The following is a 13,985-nucleotide window of genomic DNA, read 5'->3' on the forward strand; positions in this document are numbered from 1 at the left end:
ACAGTAGCTCACCTCCTAGCTCCCCAAACCTGTCCACCATCTACAAAGCACAAGTCAGGAGTGTGATGGAATACTCTTCACTTGCCTGAGTGAGTGCAGCTCCAACAACACTCAAGGAGCTCAATACCATCCAGGACAAAGCAGCCCGCTTGACTGACACCCCATTCACCAGCTTAATCATTAACTCCTTCCACTACCAACACACAGTGGGCAGCAGTAGGTACCATATAGAAGGTGCAGTGCAAAAATTCATCAAGGCTTTCAACAGCAATTTCCAAATCATCAACCATTACTATCTACAAGGGCAACAGATGCAAGTTCCCTTGCAAGTCACACACCATCCTGGCTCAGAACTATATCAAAATCCTAGAACTCCCTTCCTAACAGCACTGTGGGGTGTACCTACATCACATGACTTGCAGCGGTTCAAGGTGGCCACTCACCACTACCTTCTAAAGGACAATTAGGGATGGGCAACAATTGCTGGCCTAGACATCCATGCACACATCCTATGAAAGAATAAGAATACAGTTTCTTTCCAGATGAGTAATATCAAATCACATGCTACAATAAATCACCTCTCCTAATGAGCATTTGTGACCCCCTATTAGCTTTGCAGATATAATAAATAGCACAGTATGGAAAATAGCACAAGGCATACATGCCAACTGTCTGCATTCCATACAGTCAGCGTTTTTGGGACAGAAGCTGCTTATCTGCCAATAATCAGCAAAGATTCTCACTTCTACTTCCTGTATTCGCTCAAAGGGGTTAACTCCACTGTACACTGTGCCCAAGAAATTTCTTCAGATCAGGAATTCCCATAAACAGCTTGCATTGATAATTAATCTCCTGGAGCAGCAGTCGGAGGTGAGGGCTTTCTAGAAGCAAGGACATGAAGTGTGAGAAGAGGCGGACAATTGGAGGTTACCAAACTGGCCTGAGAAAGCATGAGCACTACATCATGTAGGACATCGAGATTGTGAAAAAAATTCTCACTGACAGTTTAACTTCCTGTATCAAAGTTGTGTATAAATAATCTTCATAAGGTAAAAAACAAAAATAAAAAATCTTATTCTCCACTTAGCCCAATAATCTTTAGCATCATTCCGAGCCAGATAATTATCAAGTTTTTTTTGAGAAGCTATTTGGCAGTGTCAACAGTTTTTGCTGGCAGTTAATACTGTAACTCCACGACCAAATGTGCCTTTTAACTCTGTGCCAAAATCCAAGTTAAACTATTATTTATATCTACAGCATCTTTGTCTCTCAGCATTTTAAAGACTTGAATCATATTCCCCTTAAGCCTAGCTTTCTGTTGGATTGTTGACCTAGTTGCTAAACCTAGTGGAAAACACCCAGAAGTGACAGTGGAACATCAATTGCTGCCTCAGATGCTTTCATTGGCTCCAGACTCTTGCTAAAATCTTAGAAGACCAACTGAAGCCCAATTGTAGCATTACTGTTTCTACATACACTACTGATTTCTACTTGAATACTCCTGACATTGCTTATTCCTAACTGTAGCCAAATGAGTGTGTAATAAGCACAGCAGAGTTTACATTCCAAGCAGCATTCTGAATATCTATATTTAGTGCATAAGCACAGAAAATAGAGGACTAACTAAAAGACAGCGTAGATGACAGCATATCCTCACAGTTCCTGGCGTAACAATGACAGAAAGGCAGCTAATAATTATAATAGATGGAACCTCATGGGAAATGGTGCCTAATTTTTAACATATACACCAGGCAAATGAGGTTACTCCAGGAATTGAATTTTGTAAAGTGATCCCTTCTTTACCAAGTTTATACTTAAGGGAGAAGTCCAGTGCTGTCTGCGGTATGTAATCTGTCTGCTACTATGCTCACGCTTGTTCTTCTATTTTTCACAATTGTTGCAGTGGTACATTTGCTTATATAATTATTAGAGATGTTAAGGCTTACTAAATGCCTAGCAGCTATATTGGTTGGTCAGATTAAAAAAACACGGGACGGGGAGTAAAATATCAACTGCCTGAGTTGCACGGTCAACCACTAGTTCTTTGTGTTACCAGCATTCCCAGCAATAACAGCAGAAGGGTTAGAATTAACCCCTTCCATCATCTTTTCCCCAATTAAAACAAGTTAGGCTCTGTAAATGTCACCTCATAAACCACAGATCTCACAGATTTCTTGGTGTTCTTCTTTGAGCATTTCAGTTCAGCCACCTCTTTTTGGAGACTGGGTCCCTACATGCGCACACAATATTCAAAATGCTGCTCATTTGTGATAAAAATGACAGATGTGACGTAAGAATAACTTCTTATAACACATACAGTCAATAGTTTGACATTGACATAGTATTTATTTGATTAAGTTAGTTAGTTAAAACTTCAGGGTTTCTAGAAACCTTCAGTGAGTGATTAGAAGTCATGTTCAATTTCCTTAACACACCTTCGTTCATGGGCTAATGTTAACGCTTCATGTTTTCCAATCCAATGTATATTGCCCAATATTTACCTGCATTAAAATCCACTTGCCACTTCTTAGTATGTTCGTTCAGTTTGTCTAATTCTTTTTGAATGTTATGTATTCCCATTTCAAACAAGATGAAATGCTGTAAGGATAGAGGAGTGAATATAGGAAACAGACCTAAGCAAGAACTAATGAGTGAGGATGGGCGAGTAAATCCAGAAGCTGCATTAGATCTGGTTGGGAACTAGTGGGTTCCTGTGCTGTCAGCAGAGATGGAAATCATGTGAAACATAGTAAGTCACTTAGTAAATTCACATTCCAACTTTTGGAGTTTTGCTTGATTACCCTTGACAAATCAAGGATTTTGGCTGCAAAATCTGGCTCATTAGCAGCCAATTTCTCAGCACAACAGTGCAATTTTGAATCTAAAATGGGATCAGTGGGTGCTTGCATACATATTTTGTGAATGCTCAGCTGAATGCCATATTGACGAGGGTGTTAGAGTGCAAAGAGGGCATTCACAGGAAATACATACATACGCACACAAGGACAAGGAGCAACAGTAGGCCATTCAGCACCAATAGTCTGCTCTGCCATTTAATAAGATCATGGCTGATCTTATAGTAACATCAAATCTGCATCCCGCCTACCCCCGATAACCTATCACCCTTTTGCTTAACAAGAATCTATCCACCTCAGCATTAAAAATATTCAAAGACTCTGCCATCTTTTCAGGAAGAGACTTGCAAAGACTCACGACCCTCTGAGAGAAAAAAAGTTCTGCCTCATCTCTGTTTTAAATGGATGACCCCTTTTTTTTAAACAGTGACCTCTAGTTCTAGAATAAGAAGTAAGCAGAAGTAAGCGGACCGTGACATCAATCAACATGCAGCATAAGTTACATCAGTGGAGCCATTTTAGAACCACATGCTGCTGTTCCTGCCACCTCTTCTCTCACACTTGTCTGACACAAAGCAGTTGTGCCCAGAACCCATCACTCCTTGCACATATCCTCTAAAGGGACCCATTAATTCATGTCTTTGCATTCAATAGCAAGTTAAAAGGTGACATACCTTAAAAGGTGACACCTTAAAAGGTGACATACAACCAAGAATGGGTAAGATGGTGAAAGTGGGGCAAAATAATAAAACTGACTCTACTAAAAATAGCTTGTGACAACAGAATAGTTTCTCAATCACCTATGTGTATACCCTTGTACAGATACAACATTTTTCTATTCCTTTTCCTACCTCTCTAATATGGTGCAACCCCTGTGGTTTTGGCAGAGGTAGAGAGAGGCTGCTCAGGTCTCTGTTCTGATTGCAGTGATGCTCTGGGTTGGTGACCTCTAAGTTTTGGAGACTGTGAGGGCCCTGCCAAGGACTGCACAGCCTGCACCTGTGCAAGGGCAGACTCATGGCCTTCATGAGATGGGGAGCATCTTGGGCACTGACTGAGGGAGGTGAGGCAATGGGTGAGAAATGGAAGCGATTTGAATGGAGTTTGTACTTCCATGTCTCCTTTCACCATTCTCCCTCTCATGAGTCAGTAACACCGATAAAGGATGACTAAAAAAAGAGGGAGAAATTAGAATATAAGAGTACACCAGCAAGTAATCTAAAAACAGATGGTAAGAGCTTGTACAAGTATCTAAAAAGAATAAACATTGGTCTCTTAGGGTGAAACTGGGAAAGTAATAGTGTAAAACAAGGAAATGGCAGAGACTTGGGACAAATATTTTGTGTGTGACTTCACAGTAAAAGACACAAAAGGCATCCCAAGGATATTAGAAAATTAAGGGGGGAAAGGGACGGAAGAACTTAAAACAATAACTATCACTAGAAAATGAGTACTAGGAAAACTAATGGGACTAAAGAATGACAAGACCCCTGGACTTGATGGTCTTCTTCCTAGATCTTAAAGGAATTGTGTTACGATCTCCATAGTGACCGATAACTTTCAAAACGAAATTCAAACTTCCAATTAATTGCTGAAAGGATGTCATGACAGGATTTTATATTTTAAGGCTTTTACTGTAACAAATGACTAAAAACACTTTTGATTAAACACTATCTTTGTCAGCAACTTATACTTTAAACAGAACATTTCCCTTTTTCTTTTAACATAGCCCCAAAACACTTTGCAGTTATAATTTACATTGCTCTTTAAGTAGACATTCAATTCTCGCAGAACCAGACCAAGGTGATTCTTAGCTCCCAAGGGTTTACTTCTGTTCTTTTCCTTTTTCAGCCTAGAAGCTTTTAATCTCACAACAGTCTTTCACAGTGTGGTATTTTTCCACAGAAATTCTTCCTCTAGTGCAAGCTAGCTGAATCTTCCAGCCTTGTTTTAACTCCTCATGAATTTTGTCTTTTCAATCTGAGTGCGAGCCTCTGCACGTATTCCTGTGTGGTGAACCTTAGCATCCTGCTGCCTATAGCTGCTCTCCCTCTCTCGTGTCCTGGTAGACAAACATTGTCTCTGTGTTTTCAGTGATATCTTAGACCCTTCCCCTCTCTTTTAAGACAACACTAATCACATGGGCCTTGTATCTGACTAGATACCCCAATTCTGGGGAGTGGGGGCAGGGGGGTGGTGACAGGCAGGAGGAGTGGAAAGGAGCCATGTCACTGTTGTGTGTTCTTTTCTATCTTTATTTAATCTTCATCACCTTTACTGCAGACAGCTGCCTGGGATGTCACTGCTAGTGACCTCACAAGCCCTGACACTGCATGTGTGAGTACTGCAATGTCTGCAGTTGTAGCATCAGGAAATGCAGCCCTTTGATTGTTAATCACCTGCCAAATATTTGAATATTCAAAATGGATTTTAAACAAAATCAAGGTGTGGTATGAAAACATGCTGCATCATGTTTGAACTTAACATTCAGATAGTGAATTAAATTGAAATTTGACATCAAAAATGGAGGCATTATACAGAGGAAAATATGGCAATTGCTTCAAGGACTCATTGACAGCATGGAAAATTGATGTATGAGGGAAAAATGAAATCGCCAATAAAAGTGTGAAAAAATATATCACAGGGCATAAACACCATTATTGTCTTACCTTTCCAAAGATCTGTGTCCATTGCAGTTAGCATAAAATCAGAGCACATAATGCATTAAGATAAAATTCTTTGCTGTGCAAGGAATATAGTTCATTGGTTTATGACCTACTCCATCAACTAAATTATTGTGAAAAAAATCCAACAGTTGTATAATATCTTAATTTATCTTGGTGCAATTATTTTTGATATTTTCCTTGTTACTTATTGCAGCAACAAGGAGAACATTTCCTTTCCATTTGCTACTGTTAGAGGAATTACTTGCTTTAGAATAGAGTTCACTGTTGCCAAACACGATATGAATTTCATAAGTAGGAAATTTATGTGTAATTTTCTAGACCTTAGTTTTCTTCCTTCAATGTAATATGTGTGTTGTCTAAATGTAAAGCAGGCAGAACTTCTGTTTCAAAAGACTTAGATATATGCAATTTCGGATCAAGACTCTAACAGAGGTCTCAAAGCGATTCACATATCAGGAATTAATTATGCACGCTGCAACATTCCACAAACAACAAAGAGATAAATGACAAGCTGATTTGTTTTGGTAGTTTTCGCTGAGCAAGCAATGTTGGCAGGATGTCAAGAGAACTCTTTACTCTTCCTTGAATAGAATATTGAGATCTTGAATGTCTACCTGAACTAGTGAAAAAGGCAGAAAGGGCATTGATTTTATGTCGATTCTGAAGGATGGTATCTCTGAGATGGTCAATGTTATTTTATGATCGATTGTAAGAGGTCTTTCAAAACCAAGCACATTTCTGTCAATTTTCCTGCTGAATTTTCTTAAAAAGGAGGATTGTATAATTAGCAAATGCCATTGGGTAGCACTAATCACTAGCTAACCAAACTTAACTGAACTAACCAAAGGTGAGTGACAGACAACTTTGGAAATCACAGTGATAACCTTAAATTTGAAAATGTATGCTCTGGTTGACCTAAGTGCTTGTTTTTATTTTACATGTTGACAACTAGCAAGAAAAATCAGACTACCAAAAAAAAAGTTTTTTTTTTATTGAACATTTAATCCCTGGTCATCTCAAGTGCAAGTCTATGCTTGTCACAAAACTATAATATTTTTCATAATATTATTGTAGGCTTATGGGGCCAAGCATGGATAGGTTTGTCTGTGTGACTGAATTAATTGAATTAGAGTCAGATAGACTGCAAGGTTGAAATTATCAAAAGAGTTAGGTGTAAAGCAGGCTTTTGAAATGGAGATGGACAAGCGAGGATGAGGTTTCCACGGATAAAGCGTAAATGAAATTTGCATTTTTAGATAAGTGAAGGGGTTGTTTGATTTTCAAAGGGATGGTAGGATGTTTACAACTAACAAGATAAATAGGGAAAGGTTATTATGTTTACTTTTCCCAAAAGGAAAGAGGCCATATTGACAACATGAAAGATTTTTATATTATGAGAAAAGTAAATTTCCAAAGGCATGATTTTACACATTAAAGAGAGAGAAATATATATAAAGAAGGATTAAAGGCCTTCTGGGGGTGGTCGTGTAACATCTTGAAAGATACATTGTGTAAAGCAGCCTTGGGGAAAAGCCTCTAGCCACTTTTGCAGAAGTCTGCTGTGTCCAATAACTAAAGTTGTGTTGAAAGCCTTTGGAATTCCATTGTCGAGTGGATGCTGTGGTAATTTTGCTGGAATGCTTATTTAAATTTAAAATCTCTTTTAGACTGTTGCCTTAAATGGGGTGTGTAGTTGGGATTCAGTTTAATTAGGAATTCCGGAATTTGTTATAATATTAAGTATTATATATGTGCTTGAAATCCTTTATTTTGTTAACAAATGCTTTAATTTAGTTCTTAAAACCTCTAAAGATGTTAGTGGGCTCATTAATTCTGAATTCAGTGCACAAATCTTCCTGTAATAAATACAAATTGCAAAACTGTTGTGATAGTGTGGCCAAGTTTCCCTTGTGGATTCGGTCCACCTGGCACATATCACCTGCCACATCATAACATGATGCAACTGGGGGAGGTGATGGCATAGTGGTATTGTTACTGACTAGTATTCCAGGGACCCAGGTTTGAATCCCACCAAAGCAGATGATGAAATTTGAATTCAATAAACATCTGGAATTAGAAGTCTGATGACGATCCTGAAACCATTGCCAATTGTTGTAAAAACCTATCTGGTTCACTAATGTCCTTTAGGGGAGGAAATCTGCTGTCCTTACCTGGTCTGACCTACATGTGACTCCAGACCCACAACAATATGGTTGACTCTTAAATGCCCTCTGAAGGGCAATTAGAGATGGGCAATAAAGGCTGGCTTATTAAAATCTATAAAATTTTTAAAAATCTATAAAATATTCGCTGCAGTGTTGTGAAAGGAGATTTGACTAGTGGCATATTATGACAGTTTAAAGGCAGATTTCCTCTCCTTATCTTAAATCTAAGTACATTGGGCTTTTAGTTGTTTGGTAGTACAGAACTTGATTATTGCTGAAAAAAGTGGAAGTTTTTCGTCTTGCATTCATCAGGACACTTTGCAAGAATACAAATATAAGGGGAAAAACATCAATTTACACTGTATTAGAAGACAGTGTGGATTGACTGGCAAGTTGACTCTAACTGGCAGAGGCATTGCCAAGTAAAATGCACCAATTGATTGTGACTGACCATTAACTGCCAAGCATTGTTTGAACTTTAAACCAGGCAGCCTGATTAGTCAAGGCATTGCCCTGAGGAATGAGTCAGTGAATGGCTGTCACTTATCTTGTTTAGCTGAAACAGGCGAAATGTGTGTATATGTGCTTTCTGTCTGCAAAGCACAGGGTCCTTGTTATGACACAGCTATTGGTAAAACTGTTATTTAAAAATCACAAAGGGATACTTTAAACAACTGCCATAACCTATATTTCTAAGTGGTATGTTCGAGATGCAGCTCCAAATTCAGAGTCTGCAGAGGGATATAGACAGGTTAAGTGAGTGGGCAAAAATGTAGCAGATGGAATATAATGTGTAAAAGTGTGAGGTTATGCACTTTGGCAGGAAAAATAGAGGAGCTGAATATTATTTAAATGGAGAAAGACTGAAGAAAGCTGCAGCACAGAGGGATTTGGGGGTCCATGTGCATGAAATACAAAAAGCTAGCATACAAGTTCAGCAGCTAATAGGTAAGGCAAATGGAATATTGGCCTTTATTTCAAAGGGAATGGAGTATAAAAATAGGCAAGCCTTGCTAAAACTATACAAGACACTGGTTGGACTATACCTAGAATACTGTGAACAGTTTGGGGCACTTACCTAAGGAAAGATATACTGCCATTGCAGGCAGTCCAGAGGAGGTTCACGAGGTTGACCCCAGAAATGGGGCATTTTCTTACGGGGAGAGGTTGAGTCAGTTGGGCCTGTTACTTTGGAGTTTTGAAGAATAAGAGGTGACCTGATTGAAACATATAAGATTCTTAGGGGGCTTGACAGGGTAGATGCTGAGTTGTTTCCCCTTGCGGGAGAGTCTAGGAACAGGGGGCATAATCTCAGAGTAAGGGGGCGCCTATTTGAAACAGAGATGAGGAGGAATTTCTTCTCTCAGAGGGTAGTCAATCTGGAATTCTTTACTGCAAACGGCTGTAGAAGCTGGGTCGTTAAGTATATTCAAGGCTGAGATGGACAGATTTTTAATCAGTAAGGGGATCAAGGGTTATGGGGAAAAGGCAGGAAAGTGGAGCTGAGGATTATCAGATCAGCCATGATCTCATTGAATGGCAGAGCAGACTCGATGGGCTGAATGGCCTACTTCTGCTCCTACATCTTATGGTCTTATGGTCTTAATCAGGTCACCAGTTCTTGAGAGGTTTTTATATCAAACTACATGAGACATTTATTCATTTACACAAGTTAAATATATACACATGGCTACAGATTACTACTATCATAACTCTTAACAAACTAATCTCCACTAAGGCAACAGCAAACCATAGACTTTAAGCAGACACCAGTCAAAGCATTTTCACTTTACAAATTAAATATGAGGTTCCTTTCACTTTGGTTTATTTGCAGACACACTGGTAGGCCTACAGGCTTTGGTCTTACATTGTCTCTGCCCTGCATACACAAAACTGCTATCGGTTATACCAAGCACATCTCATTGAATGTAAATTCTCTCATTGAATACCAGCCCCTTGAACTCCACCTCTTCTAACAATAAAACCCCTTTCACAGTACCAATTTTATTAGTAATATAAACATTGCTTGGTCTCTGCTAAATAGGTGGCAGATTTCCCACCCCTTCCTGAATGCTCTATTCAACAAAATGCAAATGCACTCTACCTCTCTTACATCTCAAAACTAGCACCCACTAGCACCCAGACTAGCTGGCTTTAATACAATTAAGACACATCCACAGACTAGCCCTCTATTTAAAAAATAATTTCCAATAACATTAGATACATTTATAGCTTCATGACAGTCCTGTGTATTAATATATGTAGTTCCAGTACATGCAAATGTGCCACACAGCGAGCCCGATGGAAATCTTAAATTGGTTGTCATTGTAATTCTTAACACATTGAGGATTATTTAGCAAATAAGGTTAGCATTGAGTCTTAACATCCTTATCTCTCTTCAGGCCTACTCTCTCATTCGAAGTCCTGTTTGAATCACTCAAATTCACCCTAGAGACTCTCGGGGTCAATCTGGCTGTCCTAGAAATACAGGAAAAAAGGTGTCCCTAAAGGGACTCGATAAACATCCAATATAAAGGACAATTAAAATACGGGACAATTGGTCACCCTCAGTCTGAGGGGCCGAAGTTAGGTCGTGTTTCCCAAGAAGCCTCTCAAACCAAACAGAAATATATTAAAGAGGCCAAGGAAGTCAGCAGTAGAAGTCTGGTCCCTCCAGCCTACAGAAAGTACACCAAGAGGATCCAGGATTTCAGGAGGGCAGTAAAGGTGAGTGACATAACACTGTCAAGAGCCAAGCCCCACCCTCTGACTTTCCCAGCCCCCTAAAATGTACTCTTCAGAACAATAAACCTTGCAGCTTCACTCAGCCCTCTCTCTTCAGGCACTTGCTCACATTCCTTTCTGGACAGCCAACACTCATCTCATCTCTCACCCTCACAGTCACTCTCCACAAATGCTGTCCCTTTTTCGTCTTCACGTAAGGCATACCGACACACAACTCTCGCCTTGCAGGGGCTGATATGGGGGGGGGGCGCGGGGATGGGGGAGGTGACCCTCCAGCGATGGACACATCGACAGCTACTGACAATGCGTGTCTCTCTGCTCCACTGGGAAGGAGGACTTGCTCTGGAGGCTCGGGATGTTAGCAACAATCTGCTGCTCGGACACATCATAGATAGATGGATTTTTGTGTCTATCCCCTCTGCCTTGTGGAGCAGCATGTGGTTCAGAAGAAGGCAGCTAGTACTGCTGCTGATGTTGCTTCTGCTGTTTCTCAACAGAGGTCCAGCCTTCTGCTGCAGATTGCTTCCATGCTGCAGTGAAGGCTGATCCAGCAAGGAGTTAAGATGAACGTTAGTTCAAAGCACTTGAAAGTAACTCCAAAAAGTTGAAATTGACACTCAGCTTTGTGATTTCAAGCTGTCAGAAGTAATCCTGTAAGCACAAGTCTTTCATTGTGGCAGGCCACAAACTGAGTGATTTCAATCTTTAAAGTCTTCCCCGTATGCCAAATTTGCATTTAACAAACGTGATGCCTATCGGGTGTTTGGAAGCGATTAATTTGATCTGAAACACTGGAAATAGTCTTTCGATAGGTCCAGATGAGCAGGGTGACGTGAATGGGAAAGGGGTGAACACACTAGGCTGGCAGTGCTCCTCCTGGTTCCACATTCAGATAAGCAAACAAAAAACAAAGTTGTCGTGTCTTCAGCAGACTCCAGCAGTTCCTTTAAGGGGCCACTGATTATTTTGCAGTAGAGTGGTAAAAATGGAATGGAACATGCTATGTTCAGATTTTGTCCAATTTGGCACTGTTGTCCTCAATCAGGCTTCCAGCTTCTGATTAACTGAATACCTGTTTTAAGCAGGCACTTGGGCATTCAGAATTTGCCTATTGCCAGTTAGGATGCTGCTTCCAAAATTAGTCTCTCTACTCTTGATTTTGCATGTGCAAATCCAGCATGATGTATATCAATTTCTACCTCTATATCTTCATTTCAACTACATACCTTTGATTGGGTAGTAACATTTTTTTCTATAATAGTCAAGTCACATTTGTTAAGTAGTTTAATGTATGAATCAATATCACTAGGTGTGTTCAACTGATTTTCCTTTTCTTCTACACTGTAACTGAGATGCCATCATGACATTACAAGGTCAACAAATATTAAAGGTGCAACTTTTGGTGAGCAATTTAATTGAGCAATCACAGGTCAGGACTACAATGAAAAGTCAGGGTTATTGAGGACTATCGATAAACAAAAACAATAATTCCAGTTTTCACTTATCATTTAATTAAATAAACTAATTGAAGTCAATTGTCTTGTTGACTGGATAATATGTGATCTATGCAGAATTTTTAAAACTGACATAAAGCAATTGGTGGCATAGTGGTAATGTCAATGGTCTGGTAATCCAGATGTCAAGTTAATGCTCTGAGAATATGTGTTTAAATTCTACCATGGCAGCTGGTGGAATTTAAATTCAATTAATAAATCTGGAACATAAAGTTACTCTCAGTAATGGTGACCATGACAACTAACATCGATTGTAGTAAAGACCCATCTGGCTCACTAATGTCCATCCTTACCCGGTGTGGCCTACATTGTAACTCCAGAGCCATGGCTCTTAACTGCCTTCTTGAAATGGCCTCGCATGCCACTGAGTTCAAGGGCAATTAGGGATGGGCAACAAATGCTGCCCTTGCCAGCAACACTCACATACCATGAAAGAATAAAAAGATGTGCAACAAACTGGGTTCCAAATTTTATTGCACAAAATGGGAAAGATGGTGCTTTCTGTTCTCATTGTATCAATCAAGGTAGGATAAAGACAAAACCTAATACTGACTCAGGAGAATATAAAAATTCCACAAGAAGGATGATGTCCTAACTCTACAACATGAAAATTTAAACAGATAGAATGTCTGTTCTACAGGGAAGTATGGTTCACAAAAATAGTTAGTCAATATTGTACTCAGCCTTGACTTACAATGGAAATTTGACAAGGAGCAAAAATTTTTATTTCCCTCCCTGTTCAACTATCCTACTGTTGTATTTTCCATCAAATGATTTTATTTTTAAATCCGCTGATCATCAAACTTATTAAAATATGGTTCAGATAATCTGAAGTGCTCGCCAGTAAATTTTATGATTGAAAATGTAAGCATAAATCCTGATGACTCTGTTCAAATTAATTATCCAAAAGAAAGTTAAAAGACCCTCACTCATTTATGAAGCTTATGAGATTGAACTAAGAGTCAGTGATATAATACTGTAGCAGTATCAAGTAAATAATGATGAACTGAATTCAAACTGAAATAGAAATTCAATGAGCATTGCAACAAGATGAATTTAGGATCATTTGTATAAATATACAAAGAGCAAATATGAAATCTATTTGGCAGAAAATACTGAAGTTTTCCTTTTAATACAATTCATCTGCTCAGGTTATACTTAAATAAATACAGATTTTTGGCATTAATAATGCATTGATCAAGTACAAAATAGGAAAAAGCCCTGAAATTTAGTGGTTTTCAAAGCAGATGGATAATTTACTGAGTGAATATGTTGGTACCAGTAAATAAACTGCAAAGACCATGAGCTGGATTTTCAGCCTCTGCAGGAACAGGCCTGAGTGGGTGCTAAAAATAGCACCGCAGGGCCTGCATGCTGGTCCCCGGATCCATTCCACCCCCGAGACATTTTCCAGGAGGTGGAGGTGTCGGGACTGCAATGACCATCTCCAACAAAAGAGAATCCAATCATCTCCCCTTGACATTCAACGAATTTACCTTCACTGAAATGCCACCATCAAAATTCTTGGGGTTAACATTAACCAGAAACTGAACTGTATCAGCCATATAAATACCATGCCTACAAGGGCAGGTTAGAGGCTGGGAGCTCTGAAGTGAGTAACTCATCTCCTGACACCCCAAAACCTGTCCACCATCTAAAGGCACAAATCAGGTTTGTGATGGAATGCTTCCACTTGCCTGCAGGAATAAGGCTCCAACGTCACTCAAGACGCTCAATATCCAGGACCAAGCAGACCGCTCAATTTTCACCCCAACAACCACCTTAAACATTCACTCCCTTCACCACCAGTGCAGTGGCAGCAGCGTGCACCATCTACAAGATGCAGCGGCTCAGCAATCCTCCTTTAACAGTATCTTCCAACCCATGACCTGTTTATAACCTAGAAGGACAAAGGCAGCAGACACATGGGAACACTACCACCTGCAAGTTCCCCTCGAAGTCACACATCAACCTGAGTTAGAATGATATCACTGTTCCTTCACCGACTGTGGGTCAAAA

General features: G+C 39.6%; 1 protein-coding gene across 9 annotated transcripts in view; it reads right to left on the reverse strand.

Annotated features, from left to right (window-relative positions):
- chl1b (cell adhesion molecule L1-like b) overlaps window positions 1-13,985 on the reverse strand; it is a 727,052-nt gene that overhangs the window by 9,570 nt on the left and 703,497 nt on the right. For 6 of the 9 annotated variants that reach the window (XM_041191219.1, XM_041191221.1, XM_041191223.1 and 3 more), the window contains one exon: window positions 5,525-5,536. The exons of the other annotated variants lie outside the window; for them this stretch is intronic. In XM_041191219.1, coding sequence (XP_041047153.1) covers window positions 5,525-5,536 — 12 coding nt within the window. The remainder of the gene's footprint in view (window positions 1-5,524; window positions 5,537-13,985) is intronic. 9 annotated transcript variants of the gene reach the window in all.

The sequence above is a fragment of the Carcharodon carcharias genome, chromosome 7 (assembly GCF_017639515.1).
Source record: "Carcharodon carcharias isolate sCarCar2 chromosome 7, sCarCar2.pri, whole genome shotgun sequence".
In the NCBI taxonomy this organism is placed as follows: Eukaryota; Metazoa; Chordata; class Chondrichthyes; order Lamniformes; family Lamnidae; genus Carcharodon; species Carcharodon carcharias.